At 30.1% G+C, this 25957-nt stretch overlaps 4 protein-coding genes across 9 annotated transcripts in view; 3 read left to right on the top strand and 1 right to left on the bottom strand.

Moving 5' to 3' along the window:
• Positions 1–15471, bottom strand: part of Ppn (proteoglycan-like sulfated glycoprotein papilin) — a 72267-nt gene extending 56796 nt beyond the window's left edge. For 4 of the 6 annotated variants that reach the window (XM_089075331.1, XM_089075326.1, XM_089075325.1 and 1 more), the window contains exon 1: positions 13233–13270. In XM_089075331.1, coding sequence (XP_088931457.1) covers positions 13233–13255 — 23 coding nt within the window. In that variant the 5' untranslated portion in view covers positions 13256–13270. Of the gene's footprint in view, positions 1–13232; positions 13395–15259 lie in introns of those variants that run through there. The other 2 variants (XM_089075330.1, XM_089075329.1) reach the window with 2 other exon arrangements.
• Positions 16–9709, top strand: LOC148937021 (uncharacterized). The gene is made up of 2 exons (XM_089075332.1): positions 16–432; positions 8119–9709. The coding sequence occupies exon 2, from the start codon at positions 8254–8256 to the stop codon at positions 8608–8610; it is 357 nt and encodes a 118-aa protein (XP_088931458.1). The 5' UTR covers positions 16–432; positions 8119–8253; the 3' UTR covers positions 8611–9709.
• Positions 15472–17914: 2443 nt separating the features above from the next.
• Positions 17915–23819, top strand: Rsph4a (Radial spoke head protein 4a). Its single transcript, XM_089075009.1, is given in 11 exon segments — positions 17915–19499; positions 19811–20000; positions 20140–20339; positions 20469–20556; positions 20762–21019; positions 21158–21280; positions 21727–21871; positions 22019–22206; positions 22313–22518; positions 22840–22985; positions 23045–23819. Coding segments are annotated over 11 exon segments (1824 nt in total). The 5' UTR covers positions 17915–19380; the 3' UTR covers positions 23206–23819.
• Rrp46 (exosome complex component Rrp46) lies at positions 23592–24931 on the top strand. Its single transcript, XM_011642960.3, has 5 exons — positions 23592–23969; positions 24035–24148; positions 24242–24363; positions 24442–24585; positions 24710–24931. Exons 1-5 carry the CDS (start codon positions 23870–23872, stop codon positions 24890–24892), a joined length of 663 nt encoding a protein of 220 aa, XP_011641262.2. The 5' UTR covers positions 23592–23869; the 3' UTR covers positions 24893–24931.
• Positions 24932–25957: the final 1026 nt, after the last annotated feature.

Raw genomic sequence — 25957 nt, 5'->3', positions numbered from 1 at the left:
CTGCCACTTCGTATCATCTCACGTTGTTTTCTTGCTCACCTAAGTCTCTCTTCTTATTAGCTGACGGTAACACCACGGGCCATGTCACCGTCACATGGCACACATCAAGTTACGTATATACATATACATGCATGCACATATGCGTATATACTGCGTGTATACTCATCTGCTCGTACGATTCAGTCCCGACTATATTAAATAGTGATCCGAAAGAGAGCAGTGTTAAGTGGTATTTTTGTTTAACCTATATCGCGCATATGTGGTAGGCATCGTATAACATGTGCGAGAGCGTATGCGGGAGATAAAGCGTGTACTTAAAAGATCCTCTTTGTCATTTCACGACTCTAGTGCGCGTTTTAGTGTTATTATATCTCCTCAGTGATCTCAACTGGTTCCCAACGTCGCGATACCAGGCACAGCTTTAACAACACAGTTAGTCTTCTTCCCTGTTCTCTCAAAGTTTTCTTCTATCCTTAAGATACTGTCTTTCTTGTTTGTCTCTTCTTTCGTCCTCGTGCATGTCTGGGTTTTCACTGACGTCTTCTTTATTTTGTCACATGGGTAGTCTTTCGTCCTCGTTTTCACAAGTAACAGGAACTCTAACTTCTTTGGCATGCACATTCAGCACCATTCACAAGCAGTTTTTCGTTCGCGCAATAGACACGTCATGTAGATACTGTACTTTAGTAGTACCTTGGAACGCTGGAAGAAGAACTATTCAGCGAGATTTACGCGCAGAACGATACGACTACTACGAGCTAATCGCTCATTGCTTGCAGCTATGTGCTACATACATTTTTTAATAATAAAAAAGATACAAATTTGGCACATCAGACCGCTTCAACCAATACTTATCCGATACTTATATCCAACACTTATTTTAATAATTGCTGTACATATTAACAAATACAATAACAATAATAAAATAATTTTTGTTTTTTCTTTCTTCGAAAAGGATGAAAACAAAGGAGACGTGGAAAAATAGAAAATAATAAAAAATATTCCACAGTGAAAGGCTAAATTTCTTGGCTAAATTTCTAACGGCTCAATAGCTCAAAAAAACCATGTTAAATTTGCATGTTATATTCACATTCACGATTAGTGATGTCGTCAAAGAAGTATTTCTATGAAATACGCTCCAAAAATAATTGGAAAAAGATTGAGATCTTCGCACATATGATTTCCTGATCACATTAGAAGCAACGTGTTTCGTTTCAATGTAACGACGGTATACACGAAAATCTTTCTATGTTTTGTTTGAAAGAAAAAGAAACAAACGAATCATGGTTCTACAAGCTTAACCATGGGTTCTACCAAATACTGTTAATTTTAGATTCTACTACATATGCATATGCGCGCGCGCGCGCGCGCGCGCGCGCGCGTGTGTGTGTGTGTGTGTGTGTGTGTGTGTGTGTGTGTGTGTGTGTGTGTGTGTGTGTTATGCCTTTGATAAAATGAAAAATTATTTTGAGCAAGAAATTTATGTTAAAATTATATCTTCATTAACAATGTGATTACGAAATATATTCGTCGAAATATATATTAATGATAAAATCTTATATGCGACCATAGATATGTTTATATATATATATATATATATATATATATATATATATATATATACAGCTGTAATAATAGATCATTATTTAAAACATAAAAATGACGCTTAGATTTTAAACGAACGTTAGATTGTCCAGTATACAAGATACGTGAATATACTAGATAGAACTTTTATGAAATAATAAAAAATACAGACGATTATTGATGCAATGAAATTCTGAGGAGTAGTTAAGTCATTTTTGCACACGCAATCTGAACATAAGAACATTCGCCGTTCGCTTTGTATTTCCGGGGTGGTTCCTTCTGGATCGGTCAGTGATAAATGGACCGCGGTACGTTCTCTTCCTTACAGCGTATAGCGAACAAGAAGCGTCAAGAACAGCGTCTCGACCAAGATATAAGCTTGGTACCGCGTGAATATGTCCAATTGATTTGCAATAATTCACATCTTGTTTATATTCTTGTAAATGTATAGGTAAATTACGAGCAGAATATTCTTTTCTCTTATCATTTTACTCTGCAAATAAAAAAAATAAAGAATACTTTTCGGATTTTAATAAGATTATATAATTTCTTACAAAGTCATCTAATTGTTTATTGTATGAATAGTATTTGTTTGCGATTATGAAATAATATCAGGTCAATGAAATTCATACATATTTATTATGAGTTCATTTGCCGTTACAAGCCGTAAATTGTGCAAAGCAATGTCGACTTTTTGTCTATAAGTCGATATTTTGCGTTTCCGATAGCTTACATTGACCAAATGGACGTCGTCGCGACTTCGCGGAAGGCTTTCTCAGAAGTTTCTTTCCTGAAACACCGAAGAATTTTAATCCCTCTTTGCCATGTCACGAGGACCGGTACATCTCTTTGAGAATGTTTGACGTTTCCATTAACGCCACCTCGACTACGATGGATGAATACTTTGATGTACACCGTCGCATTAATTGGTAAAACTCACGTCACTGTTTCTCGTTTATATTTTCCTTATATTTTCTCATAAAGTTTATAATTGTTTTGCAACAACAACGACGTAAAAGTGATAATAGTTAAGTAAGAAATTCTATAAGATACGTAAATAAAAATCTAGATATTTTCTCTTAGAAATTGAGACAAATTATGGAGACAAATATATGATATGATACGATATTTATATCGTATAAAAAATATAGTATTCAATATGTAAAAATTAGTATTCTTATTATTTGTAAGGAATATTTTAAAATGTTGCAACTGAAATGATTATGATAGAATTTTTAAAGTTTAGATGTTTAGTATTAAAAAATAGCATTTTATCTGCGAACAATTATTGATCTTGTCGATGTTGAAATCAAGTAAATTGTATCATAATTTGATTAATTTAATTGGTTATCAAACTTATAACTCCGAAAAATAACCAATTTATTTAGAACATTGACCAATTTCGTCATGTACGCTTTGATTATTCGTATTAAATATAAAATAAAACTATAAGATTGTATAAAGGAAAAAGGAATAAAACATATGGTTTAGATATTTTTTTAATTATTGGAATATATGTGTGTGTGTGTGTGTGTGTGTGTGTGTGTGTGTGTGTGTGTGTGTGTGTGTGTGTGTGTGTGTGTGTGTGTAATTTGGTAACTCTTACTTTAATCTTATGAATATAATTTGTATATTGATTTGTAAATAAATAAAATTACATTAATCAATAATTGACAAAAACTTGTTGATCGCAATATTATTTGAATTAATTAAATTAGAAAGGAAATGTGACTAAACACATATAATTTTTACTTTTTACATTATTAATCATTTCTAACGACATTTATGACAAATTTGATTAAGAATATTAACGGTTATCACATATCTATCTATGCAAGTTATGAAAAACTAACTTTCTAACTGTTATTCTATTATAATAAAAAATAAATAAAATATCTGATAAAAGAAATCTCTTCACCTTCATCGTAATGAGGTGTGAAGAGGAAAGAAAATATCACAGCTGGCTTCTCTCCAAAACTCGAGAGAAGCAAACTCGATAATTTGAAGTTCACTTACCAATGAGCGATTTTTGCGCAATTTACACTATCCTGCTGAGCGAATAAAATTGACTGCCGCAGATACATTTAGTTGGATGCGCATTCTCATACATCTAATCTAATTAACGGCCTGATTAACAAATAAAATCATTCGCGTTAATACACATGGATACAATAATACAATGACGAATTAATCAGCTTGTGTGAACAAACAAATGTACCCAAACAAAGTTGATCATTAATTTTTACCAAAAATAAAAATTAATAATTTTACTTAAAAATTTGTAACAAACAAATTCCTAAGATATTCAACACAAGATTTCAATCATTTATTTTAGCATTTAAATTATTTCTCATTGAAATCAATTGTTATCCAACACAAATTGAGTAGATCAAGAAAATATTTAATTCTATACGACACATTAGATCTCCTATGGTAAAACACTAATAAACAATTATAGCGCCCAACGCCCGAACAGTATATGCAACATCTGCGCAAGTATATTGACGGTGCTTGATGCTGCACAATGTACAAAACGATACATCAATCAGATTAATCACGCGTCACCATTAGCATTTAGAATGTGTTAGAATGTATTCTCACGCGTCCAAATCGATGACGAGATTCCGGTTCGAGCGTCCGGTGTGCTAATAAATTATTATCGACAATCCTTTTTTTTGGTCAAACACTTGGTCAAATAAACACCATCAAGCTAAAGTATAAATATTTATAATGATAGGATATTTAATCAAGAATGTATATATCTATCTTTGTTTCCATAATTTCGTAAGAAAAACATTTTTAGAATGCGCAAACTACCTTGAAAATATGTCATTATATTTCTTTATTTGTTGCTTACAGAGAGAGAGAGAGAGAGAGAGAGAGAGAGAGAGAGAGAGAGAGAGAGAGAGAGAGAGACTAGATTATACTTGAAATATTTGAATTTAATCATTTTAATCATTATGAAACGTAGCTTATATGAAATATATTATATAAGTGATATTAGACAGTTTTATGGATACATGATCAATGTATTCCGTTTATAAAACATGAAATCAAACTAATTTTTGGCATTATGAATAATACCATTTAACTGTGTCTTTTTATTTCTTTCTTATCAATCTGCAAATTGTCTCTTTTATTTGAACCCTGATGATTCTCCTGATGTGCCGTCGCGAGTGAAGTACGCGATGAGATGCGAAACATTGAATACACATAGTATGACTAAATCACTCATACAACCTAAATCAATAGTCATTAGCAAATTTATTTGTACAATAGTCAATGGCTATGCCTTCTTTTGCCTCTTGTTCTTTCCAGAAGCTAAGATCGTATATCTATTTCATCAACCACGCTTTCGCAATTTCTTTGAATATTTAACATAGATATTGCGAACATCTTTAACGTTACGCGTTTGCCGCGCCGACATTGTCCATATGTGCTTATTTAAGCTAACGCATCGATTATCTCATTGCGTCGCAAAACCACTAATTAACGTGACTTCTTTCTATTAAACGAACATTTAAATTTTTCCGAGAATTCTCTTTCATGCCATTTCTTATTCTTTCGGTAGGATTAATTAATAAAAAATAAACTAGTAAGAAAATTAATTGAAAAGTAAAGCTTTTTTCCTTGGATTACAAAGGAAACATTAATAAAAACTTTACGTCTCTATGGCAATTAAATTCCACGTATTAAAAATTTAATTAGAATTGTTTTATGATTTTTATTATATTTTGGTATTTTTAATTTTAAAATCAATATCCAATAAACAAAATAAATTTAGGAATAACTTTGCACATAAATTGTTTAATTGTAATTAATTTAATCAATATTATTGTAATTGTATTGGAAGGATTGCACCATTAAATAATGTTATAAACAGCATTAAAAATTTTAACATTATATCCCTTACCATTTAATTTGATCCTGAAAACCTTTTGAAGCTGCGCGTTGAACAAGAATTGGAATTACAATGTAATAAGTTTATCACTAATCACAAGTGTTTATTGACATTAATGCAATTCGACTGTAAGTTACGTATTTAAAAATGTTATCTGTTCTAGTAATTGCTAAATGTCAGAAATTATCATTAATGTTAGTTGACTGTGTGTGCGGCATAAGAAAAGATTCTAGACATTTTCGTAGATAAAGGATTACATTCGCGATGTCACCGTAGATAAATAGAAATTGTGGCGCAGGTGCAATGGCGCGAGTATTGTTTAAGAAAACAGTATGGCTACCGTGCAGTATATATGATAGGTGAGCAAGTAATAAGCGGAAGCGTCCACGTTGTCGTTGTTAATACACCAAGCATACAAGAGCTCGACATCCACTGGTACTTTACAAGATAAAAATTTCTTCACATTCATCACTATCGTACAAGTGTCACGTACATTATAAATATATGGCCATATCATTTTGATTTACAACTATTGCATTTTATATTTTCTTTATCCGTCGTAATTAATGAATATAAATGGAATGATATAACAATTCACAATTGTGTTTTGTCCAATTTGAAGTCATAGTTTAATAAAATTTTACACGAGCTCAAGATGAGTTGGTAATTTTTATACAAATTGTGATTTGTTCTGTCATTGAAGAACATTCATTCAAAATATCTAATCTATTTGCCTTTAAGAAAATATTATGTTCCAGTGAATTGTAATTGTCACAAACATCTTCTTATTTTTTGCATTTCTTGTTATTACTTGAATTGTGTGAAATACTTCTACTTTCTACTCCCAGATTACTTTTTGCGCCGAGATCCATTGTTGCACCTAAAATACACATATAACGCATTGCATAATTCTGAAAAGCGTGAGTTCTCACATCATATGGTGTCATAAAATTTCAGAATTTAAATTGACGTCGAATATTCCAATAACTGCAAATAACTGAGTAGCACGACAGCATGATATTCACGGCGGGCGGCTCTATATTCCACCCGCCGGCGAGTGAGCTGATTCTATTACAGATTAGAGCGCGATATCTGTGGATATCTATCTGCAATCGTGCGCGATTCAACGATCGTTACTGTACACGGGATGTGCGTTACATTGTGATTTTCGCGGTACGAGACCGGCAAAAATTGCGAACCCTATTATCCAGATTCCCTGGCAAAGCCATCGTCGTCGGATGGGAACCGACCCGCAATCTTGTAACATCTATCTTGGTATCTTCAGACGTTGATCGAAAAGGCCGGCAAGATGATTCGACAACTTAATTTTCAGACAATAAATTTTCTAGAAATTACAACACTCTTGGTGCAAGAAACAATCAGGTTAACTATTGGTGTCCTTATTACTTCAATTTCGTAATTTTTTTTATTGCAAAATCTATAATATTTTATCTATGTTGGTTAGTTGTCTTAACTTTATTGTTATAAAGTATTAAATAAATGATAATATATATATCTTTTATATATAAATTATACGTAATACGTTATCTTTTATATATATATATATATATATACGTAATATATTTTTACGGAAATGAAACATGAATATTAGGAAGACTTCAATTTAATTTATAATTATTCATATTTTGACAGGTTTGTATGGACAAATATACTATTATGCTCGTGACAGAGGACAACGTGTCTGCTCGTACGCACTTCCGTAACGCGCCGTAAGAGATAAATAACATCCTCTTTAGTAAAAAACACGAATGATTATTTGTGCATAAAACTACAAAATAGCACACTCTCTCTATTTATGGGGCAATGAGATACCTCGAAACTCATACTTGGAACTTGTAATTTGTCATTCAAATATGATCAGACATTTAGAATGTATCGCTTTGGTCGAAAATGCCAATGATAACTTTTGACCGACAGTTTTGACTTGCGAAACACAAGCATAGGACAATAGCGTGGTTTAGTGATAACCATAAATGTTCAGTATCTATAATTATCGCAATGTGTCTCGTAGCGATATTTCAGAGATTGTGAAACACCTTTATTATTATCGAAAATGTGGTTTTTTTATTCCAGAAAGTAGAAAATCTTTATAAAAGGTCTTGATTCTATGTAGAATGTTTAAACTTATCAGATTTTTTTCACAATTTTTAAAGTACATTTAATTTATCATAATAGTAATTGAATTTTTAAGAAAAGTTTTATATGTAAAATATTAAGAATTTATAATAAATATCTATTTAGAAAGAATATAGAAAGAATTTCAAATTTAAGATCTATAGTTACAGATAAGTGTATAGAATAATCTATATTCTTACAAAATTCGTATAAAAATATATCGTAGGAAATAAATGCAGATCAAGATTGACACACAGTAAAATTTCGACACACAGTTTAGTTTTTTTATTTTACAATAATAAATAAATAAAGAAATCAGTTTTCTAATAAATAATAATGATAAATATGATAAGACAAGTTTTTAAATGTGCAAAGACAAAACATGAAGTTTTATATTAACAATGCTGATGCATGTCGATCGCACGCTATCTCGTCTACAACATTTCGTTTGAAAATAAAATAAATATTAGTTTTGATAACTTTTCTCACACTTTTAGCAGTTTATCCTGTGACAGAGATCGCGCTCTTCTAAGAGAATGCTTTCGCTCACGTGGATCAAGGTATCAGATAGATGGTAGAGGAGGCGGCAGCGAGCATCGAGAAAGCAACGGCAGGGTCGAAACGGTAGGGAGATGAATGAGCAAGACGGAAAGAATGGGCCAGATGAACGAGGAGGGAAGAACGAGCATGGAAAAGCGCAGAGAGCCGGCGCGCTCGATAGACAGGAAGAGGAGTCTCGACGAGCGTTACTGCGAGGAGGCGAGAACGCGGTGGCGTCGATTGTTGGCACGACGAAGACGCCGCGTCAGAACGGAGCAACAGAGTGCGACGTTTCAGGCCTTCGTATCACCAGGAGAACATGCACCGTAGATACGTCACAAACGAAGGGCATTCTGTCGTTCTTGGTAAGTAGGAAAAAGATGAGAGAAGATGACGAGGAAAGAACGAAAGTATTAGAAGGAGATAGTGACTTGAGAAATGTGGGATGAAGAGAAAAAGGAGTGAGAGCGTGGGGGGGGGGGAGGCAGAGAGAAAGAGAGATGCAAAAGAAGCTCACTGACACAGTCACGGATGTGAACAACGACGAAATGCGGTATTTGGATGCAACAGGTTGCTTAGTGCTCATTCCGATAGGGTTGCGAACCGGAGAAACTTAACGATGATGCCGCGATACATGAATGCGAAACAAAATGGCAATCTAAAATTGTTGGAATGCGAAATAACTGAAGAGAGACAAGGCTAAACTGAAAAAGGAAAAGATAAATAATCCTTCCTTGTCATTGCTCCTGGTATGTGTTGCTACCCCACATGAAAAATATATAATATCCTCGTATAAATAGTTATCTTTTTATCTCGCAAATTAACAGAAATAGATCCAACAAATGTACTATCAAGTTAAATAGTTCAAACTGAACTTTATTGGAAGCGCAATCACTTAGAAAGTTATCTATGTTAGAGATGAAAAAAAAATGCATAACTTTTGCACGGTAAAGTAAATTTTTCGACATAACAAAAGTTGTAGTGTTCATTTTAATGTTTGAAATTGAAATTAAAAACAAAAGTTTAATGATAAAAATTCGAAAAAGAAAAATTAAAGAAACAGAATAATTCTTAACATTTTTTCTTTAACTCTTCCTTCCCCCGTTTCTTAACTCTAATTCTACTGTTGTATTTCGAATTTTTAAAAATTAAATTATAATTATTTAGATCGTAGATCGTAAGAATATATCTCGTCTTTAAATCATAAAGTATTATATGGCATTCCATTCCGGTTGCATCAAGTTCGTTATAGATGAGGAATCCGATTACTTCGAATCCGGTCAAAATTTCTAAGAACAAATTAATGTTTCGTGTGCTTCTTGAAAGTGAAAAGAGTAAACATAATTAGAAATGAAAACTCGCACAATAATAATATAATTTGAGTTATTAATAATATTAATCTACATATAAGTCTTACTTGTACAATCAAACTCAATATTCAACTCATTAATTACTATTCAACATATTGTAACTCAACAAACTTTTGATTTTTCATCAATATAATATATTCATAATTCTTACAAAAACTCATGATGCCTAATTTCTGATTTGTAAAATGTCGAACGTATATTACTTATAATTAACATTTTAGTTAATTAAAATTTTTTTTTTTAAATTAAGTAATTAAAATTTACATATTTAGAAATAAAATTATAAAAATTATAAAACAAATTAATGTATAATAAAATGTATTTATAATAAGTCAATATTCTTCATAATTAACTTACGATTATTTTTACATATTTTCTTTTATTTTTCTAGAATAAATTGATTTTTATGTATGTACATGTATATCATATAAAAATATAAATATAATTACATGGCATCGCGATTTGTTTCACAAACACATTTCTTAAAATTAAATGATTGTATACCTTAAGATATATTATTATGGAAAATAAATTCAGCATTTATTAACTCTTTGAATACCCTATATTATATAGTAGCCTATAAATAAAACAAAGAGCCTATAAATAATAAAAATAAAAGATTCTGTTGCTGGAATTGACTAAATTGATAACTTCTTTTATTATGAGAATCTGAGAGATAAGAGTGTATGTGATTTCCACAAAAACATTATAGGTGCGTATAAAAATTTAATTTGAAATCGATTTTTGTTATATGTATATTAAAAACTGTATATCAAATCAGATGAAAACAGCAGTAAAATAATTTTATCCCTGTTTATAGAAATAAATATGTGTTTGCGCAAAAACTTATCACACATGCTATACATTCGTATCATTTATAAAACATTACTTCGATGAGTACAAACTTTTACATCAATTGAAAAGACGTTTTATGAATTTCTTTTTAACAAATAATGAGCAGAACTTTGTCGATTAAGTAGCTCACAACAAATTAGTCTAATTTAAATTTAGTTCGAATAATATGGAAATGTATCTTTCGTAATCGGAAACGCATGATAGTACAAAGTACGCACAGAGTTGTAATAAAAATATTTTATACAATATTACATAAATAAATAAAATACTTTAACCCTTTCTTGTTTAGACAAAGTAAAGTAATCTCGTTTATACAAACGAAAATGTCTAATAATAAACAAAACCGTAATACTTTCAAGTGTTTTTGAAACCGCGGGGTGGTGCCTGGTATATAACCAAATGCGAGAGCTGCTTTGGAGTATTAACTTATGGAACAGAAATAACAGCTTTCTCTCTCCCTTTTCCCTCCCAAAGGAACTAAAATAAGCCACGAAATGCAGGATTGTCTGCAACATATGTAGCCGGCTATACACTTGACAGAGTGCTTTTCGCGTTAGAAATTTTGAGCGAATATACAGCGTGAGATCAGAATTTGAAATTAATATATTAATTCCACTGTTATCAAATGGTTTATTTGGTATGAATTTACAACTCTTTAAACAGGCTTCTCAGATTTGAAACTCAAGAAAGATATTAGAACATCGCTGAATTATATTTCATATTATTTTTCATATATTTGAATCGCACAAATGACAAATGACTTTTGTAACTATGTCAGCATGAAGATATTTTTTTTTAAATGCACTTCCGAGAGTGCAACAATAGTAGATAGTAGTTTAGAGTAGATAATATGTAATTGTAAAAAAAAAAACGTTTATTAGAATTTATTCAACTGCATCAAAAGAAGAATGATATATGTAATGTGAATAAATGACAAATTAATTAATCAAATAAATAAATAAAGAAGAAATATTTGTTTACTATTGCATAAACACATATAAATAAATGAAATAAATAAAACAATCTAAAGGAAAGTACAATTAATTTTTTAAATTTTTGTAAAGTACGATTTGTGATTATATTGAATGAAATAATTCGCAAATGTGATGTTAAATTTTGTATCGTTGACAAGTGTGATGACGATTAAATTTTGACGATTGAATAAGTTACATATACTTTTCACATATACACACTCGAAAAGATATTTAGAGTTGGAGGAAATCAACATAAACCATTGTCCTGCCAAGCTAACCAAGAGAATAGTACCTGAAAGCTCGTTACCATAGCCCTTTATAAGTGCCGCAAGCAAAGTACTGTTATAACCGTAAATCGAACAGAAAGACATTAAATTTTCGTGACTCGTGAGTATATAATAACACATTTTGTAATAATTATAAATGCTTGTGCTGTTTAAATCACTATTTACATAAAATACACTGCGAAGATATCGCTTAATTGCTTAGTATTAAATGATTGAAAGAATAAATAAAAGTTGTAAAATGCAGCTTTCAAATTTACATTAGGCATATACCCACGCGCGTATATCACATATATGTACATTAAATACATGTATGTAAATACACACACACACACATATATATATGTATATATATATATATATATGATCTGCGTTTTGTTACATACGCGCGCGCGCGTACGTGTGTGTGTGTGTGTGTGTGTGTGTGTGTGTGTGTGTGTGTGTGTGTGTGTGTGTAAAATAAAAATTAGAATGAGACATGAGAAATATATTGTATTGGAAACGAGTACGTATCATATACTGCATAAATAGAAAAATTTATGATAGCTATGCAACGGCATTATGCGATTACATAAAAGAAATTCTTATTAAATAATAGCGTGATTGTTATTTATTATCTAGAAAATAAAATAAAAATAAAAGTTATATATTAAATCTAAAAAAGCTTCAATTATTTGGATAAATAAGCCAGTTAGAAGAAAACGCACATGATAACCAGTTTGTCCTTCGTGTTTCAAAGGACTCAAAAGATAATCTTTTCTTTCTCAACATGTGCGGATTGTGCATGTCGAAAGATATGTATGAAATGTATAAAATGTTTGCAAGGCGAATGGAGTTGAAGACTTCTATGAAATTTTCACACATCTAACGATTGGAAATGATTTGGAAAAATATAATTCGGATTATGATGAAATTTCGTAAATAAATTTGCATTCTACGAATTTACGTACGTGGATGTAAAGGTACAAATTATTGAAACTTAAAAATTGTTTGTCATTAATTAATAAAGTAACTTAATAAACATTTATACAATAACAAATTTTATTTACTCGGTGATATTTCAAATCTAGATGCATTCTTATTATTAGTATTATATCCTAATACAATCTTCTCATGAAAAATAAAAGAGGTAGAAAAGAAGCCAAAAGAAAAATGTAAAATATATCGATGAATTTTTCATCATAGAACAAATAAGATTTTGTATAGGTATATTAGGTAATTATTAGTTATGCGTTATACCATCGATCTTTGAATAGAAGCGGCGTGATAGAAAGCAAACAAATCATGCATAAAAACCATCTCAATCTTTAATTTAAAACTCCCTCTTTAAACGGGGTACGCTTTCGTACGCTTCGCAAAAACGAGTTAATTAAGACGGTTGGGAAACGAAAATTGATTCCCAGCCTAAGGAAGAGATTAAGAATTGAATCTAAGAAAACAGACAACGGTAAGACAAACATCCTATGTTCTTTATTCATGACGATTGAAGAATACACTGCGAAACATCGCGGAGTATAACGGAGTAGAGTTAACATCTTTTTGACGTAATGGTTACTAACAGATATGCTAAAAGAATTTTTCGACTAACCACGTGCTCCTAGTGTTCGTCATGCCCGATGAGAATGAGCCTTAGGAAGGTATGCAGAAGCCGGAAAATTTCTTTCAACACACTTGAGGAAGAAGCCGAAGGAGCGATAACGCGCACCACCTCCACGGACGGAGGTCGGCCACCGACTGAACGTGACTCCGATTCTCTCAGAACCGGGAGGAGGCTGCGTGTGTGTCGAATGTCGACCGGTCATGGACCACGGGCCTGCGGCCTTCCAATATTCAAGCGCCACAAATTTCGCTTCTGCTTCCCCCTGTCCCATTGCATGCAATTTTATTCAATATTTGACTAATCAATTTGCATAATATATTATAATTTTATTCTCTCCAAACAATGTTTACAAGTTGAATATACAGTTAGTATCGTTATTAAATTCTTTAATGCTCACAATCGTATATTACTTTCATGCTTAGCAATCTTGTGGTGATAGTAACAATCTCGACTATAATAAAGAAAAATTTACAAAAAATATACATATAAACGTTAAACTATAAATCTTATAAAATGCAAATATGTATAGAAATAAACTATAAAATATTAATTTCATATCAATCAATGGAAATCAATGTAAGGATAGCAATCATCATTTTTATTTCTCTTTTTAATGATATGATTTAATAAGAAGAAATTATTTGTTCCACTCGAATGTGCAGATACATTCCTAGAACATAGAATTAGATGAAGTAAATCTACGTAAGTAAAATTTAACGTAGTACATCTGTAAGAAACGCAAGAAAATATGTGGAAATATCAGTGATTACAATATCGCAAATTATATCAATAATCATGAATACTAGTTTTATATTAAGTGTTTATATTAATTAGTATATTAATTACTTATATTAAGTGTTTTATATTAACTAGTTTTATATTAAATTTAGTTTTATATTAAGTTAACAAACTGACCATAATATAATTTCTCTTTCTTTATGTGAAAGATAGAAATATCATCTTAATTATATAAATATTATTCTTAATTTTTCTGAAATTATATGTAATTGAAATGGTACTATTATTTTTTTTATTATTTTATTATACTCTTAACCGTACATGTAAATCATGTATGTAAACAAAGAATAAAATCAAATGAATAAAATTTTTGAATAATGTAATCAAGATATGATGTGCTTTTCGATATTTTACAAAATGTACTTTACAAATCAAATTATTTTTATTTACAGTAATAATAAACGCTAAGTTAATTTATTTAAATAATTTTTTGAATTTTAATGCGAGTCATTTAGTAATGCATATATTTGTGTTTATAACAATAATCTCGTTATAGGCAAATTCATGGACAAGGAAAAATCAAAGTTTTACAGCTTCTTGAATTCTATTCATTCGTTCATTCGATTAATCGTGAACGTCTTAATGAAAAGTGAGTCGACAGCGATTAGAAACAATTTACAAGAGATCGATCGATGCTGTGAAGTAGAAACGGCAAATATATAATATATATGGTGCGCTTTGCCATGTTTCTTTTAATAGTAACGAGCGATGTCATTTTTTATAACAATATATATATTTATGATTACATTAATTGATAAATACTAAAACGATATAAAATATCAATGCAATTAAAATGTGGAATAACAATTGTATTATGTTGAATTAATCCTATAATAATTGTAAATTTTATAGAACATATTAAAAGTGACAAAGTTTTACATTTACAATGACATTAATAAAAGTAATTTATTAAAAATATCAATTATAAAATATTAAAAGTTTTAAGATTTCATTAATTTAAGATAGAGAAAAGAAAAATTATTACAAAAAGAAAAATACTTTCTTGAACACAATATGAAAACTAAGATCAAATTGATACAGATCTAAAGTAAAAAAAATAAATATATAATATGCTTCTTTTTTATAAACAGAGAGATATCTTACTTCCAAATTAATAAGAGATAGAAAAAACATTGATGATGCTTAATCAAGATAATTTATGCAATTAGTTCAACAAAAATAAGAGAAATGTGTTTTATTTTAAATTCATAACGAACCTCAAAAGTCGATGATGCATAGTGAATATCTCGGTTCTTCCGTTTTATGGATATCCAGAATGCAGAGAAGAATCGTTCTTATTTCAACACAACGCCGGTTCTGTTTCTCGAAGCTATAGGGCCTAAAGTACGACACAAAAGCCGGTCCTCACGAAAGGACGCGTATAACTCACGACAGAAAACTGACCGAAAGAAGCGTGGAACTAGAGAGTGAACCGATCCCCGATATGAGCTGCTTTCGGTCAGTGTGGGTGTGAGGAAGAGGGACCAAAGAAGAGTGGTGATATAAAAGGGAGATAGATAGCTAGATATAGAGAGAGAGAGAGAGAGAGAGAGAGAGAGAGAGGGGGGGAGAGAAAGAAGGGGGAAGCAGAAAATGAAGAGCTGGAGGAGAGGATAGTAGAACTGGTAAGAGACGATGGGGTGGTCGATTGGCGAGAACGAGATAGTTTAGAGAGAGGTAATGGTGAGGACTCATTCATATTCCAACGCCTCCGCAAATTACAGACATCGTCTCCAGCATTCGTCACTTACATTTAAAATGCATCCAATACTATTAACTTATATTATGATTAACAAATTTATCATTTTTCATTTTCTTTAAGAGCACCTCCGATGAAATGTATAAAGGAAGGGAAATTTTGAAAACTATATTCTTACTAATCGGGAAATCCGGAGATTCTTTTATTCTTTAATATTCTACTATGCATTACATATATAAATACACAAGTATATATTCTCATATATTCTCTCTCTTTCCCTCCCTCCCTCCTTCTCTCCTTCTACTCCCTTCCCTTCCCTTTTCCGATTAATATATTAAGATTCGTAAAAGTATTAAAAAATATTTATGTACAATTTTACAGAGATTTAACTTTTTTATATTATAATTTTTAAACATTTTTTAGATAGACTTGACAAAAATGTTGAAGCTGATCCAATAATTTTGAAATTATAATTAAATAAAATTTTTTAAATTCTTAAAAATTAATTAATTAACGAAATCTAACAATGAAATTAAATAAAATTAAACTTGATAAAATTATGTTAAACAATAGCGATTTTTAAAAATATAAAATATATTTTAATAATTTTACAAAAATTAGGTTAATTAATATCATTTTAATTTAACATATTCTCTCGATAGTGAATAAATTTTATAATAGAAGAAAAAGAGTGAATTATTACAAGTTAACATACGTGTTACATGTTTGTATATACTTAATTAGCAGATTTCTATTTTTTTATTTTTATCTCTTTAAGAAAGTATTTACATGTACAGTGTAACGATGATAACGATGATAACAGTGGAAAGTGGAATAATCGATGAAAATACCGTAATTGTCTTTTATCGGACTATTACGCTATCTCGCGCACGAGCGACAGTCGGATTATCCGAACTCGTTTATCATCGTTATCGGTTGAAAACATCTCATCTGCAATAGACGCCCATACATTAACGGCCTTTTGTTAATTAACGCATCTGGTCGTCGCGCGAACAATGCGCGTCAAACGGCGGTGGCTATTGAATTTTGGCGAATCGGGTAATCCGTTCTGCTCCAAATTCGTCCGTCCAATACATGCCACCCCGAGTAATCACGCGCTCGCCCTTTTATTAATCGACATACCATTTTGTTAATTACGTGGCATTATGCAGCGGTAAAGTGCCGAGCGGGAATGCCGTGTGACGCAGCTGGCTTGCCGAAAAGCGTGCTGGACACCATAACCGTGACATGATGTGTAATACGTTCGTCCAACACCACCACTGTTATAATTCTTGAAATTACGAAATTCTGATCTGCGTGCAATGTATTCAAAGCTTATCACGTGTTCAACCGAACCGTACCTCACGGATACGGCACAGCCATAATTTCAGCTTATTGATGATGTAGCAACGAATTGTAATTAAACCCGCGCTCATTACACGTTGCATCATGAATAAATATTTGAGATGCAATGAAATTTGATAAAAAAATTTCATACACAAGAAGATTTACAAGTAAAAGAATGTTATCTTAAGATGTATAGTATATCTAATGAGAAATTCGCTAATTTTACAGAGAAATAAAAATGTATTGTTATGACTGAATTGTATTGTTATGACTGAATCTTCAATTTTCCTTTTCAAAAGATTTGTAATTTTATAAATAGTAATTTCAATTTTATGACCAAGCTATTTATATATGTTGCTTATATATTTTGTTGCAGCTTACAATAATCGTACAAAAACATGTTGTTCCAACTTAAAAGTTGTCCAGACCTATAAATGAGTTAAAAATTTGTTTATACAATAATTTTCTTTTATTATGTTTTTATTACATTTTTTTTATAACGTTTTTTTTTATTATATTAAAACTAATTTTAACAGTATGATATGATAACAGTTTTTGAAAATCTTTCAATCAAAGAAACTTCGATACGTTATTACTGCGACAGCTTTGAACGACAGAGAACACATGTTTTACGCTACGTAAAAGAAGGGTGGGCGTTAAAGGAAACAGCCAGTGACCTCGAGAAGCGTCCGTCATATTTAGGACACCCGATAGACGATAACTTGCTCCAGGATGCAAGCTGATAGAAACTGTGCGATTCATCTTTATTGAATTATTCATTCGCATTTTCTTCTTAATTTAGCTATTCTGAGAATTATTCAAAGAATAATCGCATTATTATATCGCATAATAAATGCAATATAATATATATTGATAAAATATATATACTTATGATTAGATACTTATGATTATTGAGAAATAACGCGTTACTTGTAACGCCGTTACCGTTACAATTACTTTTTTTGGATGGCGAAGTGGTAAAGGCATTACTTTTTTTTTTTTTTTTAGTAATTGTAACGATAACGTAGTTACACTTTTCAGTAACGGTAACAAATTTAATAGTTACTTTCATCGTTACTTTTTATATTTTAAATTTATTCATAACATAATTTCTATAAATTCTATATTCAATGTTCCGTCTTTAATCGATATATTTATAGTCTGTTGTTACATTTAAAACTCGTCTTAAGAGTAGTTTTAAGAATAGTTTATCATAAACCATTTTATAAATAGCGCCTTTTAAAAATTTGTAAACAAAGAATTGAGGAATAGAAAGTATAAATTTGCTATGTTTATGAATGAATAATGAAAACTACGTCTTTTGTATTTTGCATTTTGAGTATTTTAAAATCTTCTTAAATTGTTTAGTCTCGCGAATTTAAAATAAAAAATTTTATTTTATTTTTACATTAATAGTTTAAGAAAAAATATAAGAAAAATTTATTCTTTATTTAATCTGATCTCGCTTCAGAATTAAAAAAGTAAGCAAGGAAAAAGTAAGCAAGTTAAGCAAAGAAAAAGCAAAAAGCAACTAAGCTTCCTTTTTAAATAACAATAACGATAACGATAACGACTTACTATTCAGAATTAGTAATTCATTACTTTTTTGACTCGGTAACGACTCGGTTACTTTTAAAAAACAACTTTCCCAACTCTGCTTATAATTAAAGAATACGAATATATAAAAAAATATATTAAACTCGTTTTAAAAAATTTTATATGTATCGTATATGTATCATATATGGTATATTCATTTTGCTGTTAGTACTAGTTAGTACTAGGTGTGCATAGGTGTTAAATATTCAATAATTTAATATAATTATATTTGAAACGAAAATTTTCCTTTATTATAATTTTAATTTTTTTATTTAATTGCTTGCGTCTTACATCTTCTATCGGAAATGAATTTACGATACAAGTTCGATAGAAATGCGTGGGCAATATTTATCTCAGCTAACTACTTTTAACAAAGCTGATTAAAAGCATTTTTAACAGTGTAGTGTGTTGAAATAATTAGGTCACTAGATAAGATTTTATATTTTTGTAACAGCAATCGCAGTGATTTCGCGGCAGGCAGGATGGCAATGAACGGAAGAAACGGATGAATAGCGTCGATTAAAAAAAATCAGTTGGTGTTGATATAAGTTACCAAACGAGATGACGAAGCTTGCATAGCGGTTACGTTACTGCGATAATATTACTGACAATGAGTATCCGGCAATGTGACATTACGTGCAATTTTGCAAGCTAACTACATGCAGTGAAATGTGAAAAACAACATAATAAGAAAGAATGGCATATTCTTATATCGTGGAAGAAGCTCCCCCCAACGATGTTCCGAGCGTGAAGCACGATATTCGACGCGCAAAGATATTTCTTCAGAAACGCAGCGTGGAATCGGGTGACAGTTTGTACGCGCATCGCTGAATTTCCTGCGATAACAGCTATGCAATTGCTATTCCCTTTGTGTGATATGTTTTTATTTTTTTCAATATATTTCATATATTTATATTTCGCAGCAAGAGAAACTTTGGTAATACGCTTGCGATAAAAGTAATAATATTGCATTAATTCTAAAATGATATATTTAATATTTTATTATATATATACAAGCTTGGAAATATTTTAAATAAAAATAAAGAGAAAATATTGAAGATAATACTGAATAATACTGAATAAACAAAAATTATTATTAACTCACTTTCACAACAATTTTCTTTAGATATGGCCACTTAATCGAGCTTTTGGCAAAAATACTAGCTGAACGGCCACAAAATGCTATTGATATTTTTGAGGAGTATAGCAGAAAGTTGAAGGAGGAAAGATTTAAATCTAAGACAGATCATCTTCGAAATTTGTACATATCACCTGTACAATACGACGATGCAAAGAGATTTATTAAACTCTTTCAAGTATGGTCCGACAAGTAACGGATAATGAAATCATGATACATTACAAGTTTTTTTCAAATAAATAACGTGCAAGTGACGAGGCGAACTATAATCTCCGTTTTGTATAATCCCTTACCCTTTAATTTTCTTGCAATCATAGCCTGTAAAGCAGATTGACGAAGGCAAACAAGAAAGGCTGGAGGACGAGGACGAGGACGATAAGGAAAAGAAACTTCCCAACATGTTAAAACTTTTCTTCTACTTTGAGCAGACGGGTGTAGGATTGCCACGACACGAAGTGATGTTGCTTAATTTATCAATTCGAAAATTTGCATTGACAATGCCGCTTAAAAATATTAGGTATTCGATTTAAACAGCTTTAAAATACATTATAAACTCTCAAAAGTGTGATATACGCCACATATCACACTGTTGTACACTGTTGTACATTTAATATTTACATTTTCCTATCGTTAACTGATATCTTAGATTTTGGGGTAAAATACTTGGTAAACCTAAAAATTACTATGTACTGGAAGCTGAACTTGAAACGGATGAGCTTGTTCGCAGATTAGAGGTAAAAAAAGTATTAGTATTAAAATATATTAAATATAGGAGAACTTTAATCTTTTAATTTTTAATTACGTTTTCTTGGATAATGCAACGTAAAAAGAAAAAAATAATGATTCACATTCACTTGAAACAAATCATATCAACACTTTGAAAACTATTATGTAGGATCTTAAAGTCCTTTGGAAATATCATATTTTCTTTAAAAATAGCAAGAGAAATCTGAAGTACAATTGGAAGAATTTGGAAGAAAGGAAGAAGAAGTCGAAATTGAAACAGCGATGAAAGAAACGGAAATAAAAGTCAAAGAAGGAGACACGAAGGAAACAGCTAAAACAATGGAGAGTCTGTACAAACATACGTTAGAAGGGAAACCATTGGAGCTTGCCTTTCCATCACTACCTAAGCTTAATCTATGGAGATTGCCAGAAATACCTATCGAAAGAATTGGGAGTGGCCTTAATAAAAAAGTGCACATTTACAAACTTTTCATTATCGGGATGATATAAAAAATGTCACAATGAAATAAATTAATATTCAGCGCCCCTCGTTTGTTTTTATAGTTCCATTTTTTTATAGTCATTCGCTACATCAATAACCATATTTAGGTATATTTTGTATGCAATACGCCTGGGTTGGACGAGTGGATCGAACTTCCAATGGTTACACCACAGCAGATAGTAATTGCACGACAGATTGTTCGATACTGCACGGGAAACTTGGAGACACCGGTACGTGATGCCTTTTAATGAAGGGAACCCTAGATTAGAGCGATGTTATTTACGAACATGTCCATGACGCATTCATAACGTTACAACCCACATATCGCTTTTGTTATTTCTGATGTGTCACGATATGAAAGTTTTACGAAGCAATAATAATAATAATAGAATAATGAACAAGGATAAATCGCAATTAAATTTAAAATTTACATTATAAGCAATATATATATATATATATATATATATATATATATATATATATATAGCAATTATTAGGATTATAATTATACTTTTTGGAAATTAGATAAAATATCAAAGAAAATTAGAATTAGTGAAATCAAACAACAAATTAGTTTTAAAATCAATTAACTGTTGTAAAATCAATTTGATTGACCTGTCTTATTTCTTTAATTTAACCTTTTAATTTATTATATTGTTTTCTTGTTTTGAGATAGATTCCATTGTTTCCTGGTACTGAAAAAAATTATCTTCGTGCACAAATTGCAAGGATCAGCGCTACCACTCATATTTCGCCGATTGGTTTCTTCATTCTCAGTAAAGAAGGCGAGGATGAAGAAATGGAAGGAGAAAGAGAGAAAAGTAATATATAACGAACTTGTTTGCTTTCTTTAGAGATTATTTTTTTATTAAATAGTAACAAAAAGAGATGCAAATTGAAAAATTATCAATTATAATATCTTAATCCTTTACATTACATTATTTAAATATAATATTATTCATATACAGTTTATATACAAGAAGAGTTATCAGAAAATGTTCATTATCGACCTTTGCCAATTAAGGATCTTGTAGATCCCTCCATGTTAAATTGGTGTCATCATAGTCCATATATTCTCAAGCAAGGACGAAGTGTCTGGTGGAATTCCAACAAGGAAGAAAAAATTGTCAATATTAGTTGATTAAATACTTTAATTGCTATATTTACCATATATTTTTATTATTATTATTTTTTTATGATTACTCCTGAGAGAGCTTATTTTATCAAACTGTTTAAATAAATAAGAATTTTTAATTATGTAGAAAGAAGAAGAAGTAGAAAAAGCAAAAGTATATATGATGGAGAAAGAAATTGGGCCACCTCTCTTGATTCCTTTGTCCGAAGATGCTATCGATGATTCTGTGATACCATGGACTGCTAGACAATCGTCATATATACAACCAGACATTGCAATTGCTTTTATCAGATCGAATATTTGGCCTGGAGCATTTGCCTTTGCAGCCGGGAAGTATGCAAATATTGCAATTAATATAACTTCGTCGATATTAATGTTTAAATTAATCTAATAGCCAGTTACTCTATTAGCAAATACGTTAAAATACAACATAATTAAATATAATTTAATTAAATGTTGTTGCAGTAAAAGAATAGTATACTTTATTTAATTAATATCCCATTTTCTGCTATAAATATTTGTAGCTTATGGTAAGATAAGAAGCGAAATTATATATATTGAACTGTGCAGTGACGTTACACACACAAAAAGGTTTAACGTAATATAACATACATGATATTATGCTAATGTAACTTTGGTGATGTCATTTCACAGACGCTTCGCTAATGTGTACATTGGTTGGGGTTACAAATACAACGCGTATAATTATAGTCCTTCTGACATGCCACTTGTTCAAAATCAGTACAAAATTGGACCGGATATTATGGAAATTCGTGATCCTATCGAAGAAGAGGCATCAAGTGATTATTTAAAAGAAATATATATATATTCTTATATAATTATAAAATGACTGTTTCAGCATGCGTATATATTTATTATTTTTTATATTTCTAAAAGTAATCTTTTTCTATAGAAAAAGAAAAGTTGTTAATTAAACAAGAGGATGAAACAGAAAAAGAAGAAGAAGAAGAAGAAGAAGAAGAAGAAGAAGAAGAAGAAACAAGAGATGACGATGAATAATTTTTCTTTATATTCTATATTATATTTTTCTAAATTTCTGCGCACCAATGTTATATCAATACTTTTTTTATCAATACTTTTATATCAATACTTTTTTTATAAAGTGCGCCAAGAGATGGACATAATTTAGAACATATTAATAATACATAGTTTTTTTTACCTTCAAAGTATATTCCAAATAATAATTATTATATATATTAAGCATACTTTAAGAAGATAAAATATAAATATATTTGTTAAATGGAATATAATATGAAGGAATTTATATATTTGCCATGTATGTATTATCTTGGAAAGTTACCTCCTTTATCGAGTATTCATAATGCCACCAGTGAGAAAGCTTCTACTTCATGTCGATGACGCCACGTGTTCAATAGCTCATATTTCTAACCTCTTACATATCCTTGTTCTGTCAATCTGAATGATGTTTATTTGAAGTTTATTGATGAAAGAAAAACTAAAAACGATCAGAGTTGTCTATAATTTTATTAAAAGAGCAAGCAGAATTATCTAATAAAAGTGTTTTTATACCAAAGACTATTTATATGTGCTGTATAGTCTACACTTTGATTAAGACATTCCCAATAGCTGGATGAATTCCGAAAAATAACAAATTTTATTACCAATTATTACATGAGTAGAAGATCTGTATAACTTGTGTAAAATGACCGAGAAAATTACTGAAATTAATTGTATATTACGACCGATGAACTGCGAAATTAATTTGTTATCAAGATCCGATGGTTCCACAATGTTTATGCAAGGTAAGCTTTATCTCAAGTAATATTATTTCGATTTAACGTTTTGTTTGTTGTTCTTTTACACATAGGTGATACTACAATTATCGCAGGTGTTAATGGACCTTTGGAAACAAGAAGCCAAAAAATGGCATATGACAGGGTTTCAATTGAAGTTACATATACTCCTCTTAAAGGACCAGCGAGTAAGTTTTTTAAAAATTGATATTTACAAATTATCAACTGATGTTACAATACTGCTTTGGATTTATTATTACATTATTTATTAATTATTTTAGAGATTGATGATAGATTAATCGAAACGTATATAAAAGAGACCTGTGAATCTGCTGTATTAGTTTCATTTCATCCTAACACTATGGTGTGCATTAATCTACAAGAGATGCAAGATTCTGGTGGGGTAAGATTTCACTTTGTATTGTGTATCATTTTTTGGTAAAAATTAAGTAATTTAAATAATGTAAATAAAATATTTCAGTTATTAGCTTGTGCCATTAATGCATCGTGTTTGGCATTAATTAATTCAGGACTTTCAATGAAATTCACTGTTGCAGCTGTAAGTTGCATGATAGAGAAAGAAACAGGAGACATAATCATGGATCCTAACAGCTCACAGTTAAAAGTATTTATAAACAGCATATAATAATAGCATATAATAATAGATAATAAAATATAAAAAGTATTTTTTCAGGGAGAAATTTTATTTTTTAATATATATTTTTTTATAATTACTCACTTATTTACAGAATGCAAAAGCGGAATTTACATATACGTTTGACAGTATTAATAAAGATATTATATGCTGTCATAGCATCGGTCAATTTTCTCACAACGAATTTTTAGCTTCGATGAATAAATGCAAGCAAGTGAGTCAATATGTGTTCGATTATTATAGGGAAGTTACAAAGAAGTATGCAAATACAATATAACAAAATTATTTTATTTTTAAATAAACATTCTTTTTTTAACCTTGTTCTGAATTAATAAGACCTTGCATATCGACGAATTCCTATTAAGACTATTAGCGTTTCCGAAATTCGAATTGCATGCAGACACGATGTCTAGAATGTGGAAATGGGTAATTATTTTATTATATAAATGACTAAATGGTATATGAAGAGAATCATATTCAAATGCGACAATAGCATATTTGTAACAGAATGAAATCTCGTACGCGTATTCGTTCGAATAGAATGTGTTACACGCAACAAAATTGTAAAACTTTTATTAAATTATTTTTATGTATTCATGCATTTACAAAAGTATTGCAGTTGGATATTTTCACAGATGTATTGCCTTGAAATGGATAGGTTTAAACAGCTTAGAGTTTAGAGTATATATTTAATCCTAATATGAAAGTATTTATTAATTTATTTGATGCACTTGTTCAAAATTCATGGACCAATTTTACAAGTATAATTCAAGTTTTTCAAAAGATATATATATATATATATATAAAATATATAATATATAATATATATATATATAAAATATATATATATAAAATTATGCGACTAAATAGATGTTTAATTGTATATGCATATTCTTAACTCACGAATTGTAAAAGTAGCACGGACACACACCAGAACGCCGATTTTATCGGCAGTCAGAAAATGGAAGTGGTTACTTAGAAAAATAAAGAAGTACATTTCTTTACCAATTGTAAATAACATTACATTATCAATCTTTTAACTTATTTTTATCTAAATTTTATGTTCATGCTATTTTTAATTTCAAAAAACATATTTAATATTTATTATTATTTATATGTGAATAAAGCGGAAAAAATTATTTCTTTTTATTTTTTATCCTCTATGAAGTTGCCTCTTTTAGTCTTTAACGCTATTAAAAGAGGGTGCAACATGTTTCTTGATTTCTGCTGCCCTCTGCTGGTGTATCATATATTTTAAGATTATTGAAGCATACTAAAAAATATAAGCAGTAACTTTCTTTATCAACACAGTTCTAAAATAATTTATATTTGTAATATTAAT

The sequence above is a fragment of the Pogonomyrmex barbatus genome, unplaced genomic scaffold, assembly GCF_055798465.1.
Source record: "Pogonomyrmex barbatus isolate J1 unplaced genomic scaffold, ASM5579846v1 scaffold18, whole genome shotgun sequence".
Classification (NCBI taxonomy): Eukaryota; Metazoa; Arthropoda; class Insecta; order Hymenoptera; family Formicidae; genus Pogonomyrmex; species Pogonomyrmex barbatus.
Note: the sequence above shows the minus strand (reverse complement) of the source record. Positions and strands in the feature narration are given on the sequence as shown.

What these genes read in the sequence shown, in the direction of transcription:
- LOC148937021 (XM_089075332.1), top strand. Translation starts at nt 8,254, where the DNA reads ATGAATGAGCAAGACGGAAAGAATGGGCCAGATGAACGAGGAGGGAAG.
- Rrp46 (XM_011642960.3), top strand. Translation starts at nt 23,870, where the DNA reads ATGACCGAGAAAATTACTGAAATTAATTGTATATTACGACCGATGAAC. An exon ending in TTCCACAATGTTTATGCAAG is followed by an intron (nt 23,970 to 24,034) that starts GTAAGCTTTATC and finishes TTTTACACATAG; the next exon opens with GTGATACTACAATTATCGCA. An exon ending in AGATGCAAGATTCTGGTGGG is followed by an intron (nt 24,364 to 24,441) that starts GTAAGATTTCAC and finishes AAAATATTTCAG; the next exon opens with TTATTAGCTTGTGCCATTAA.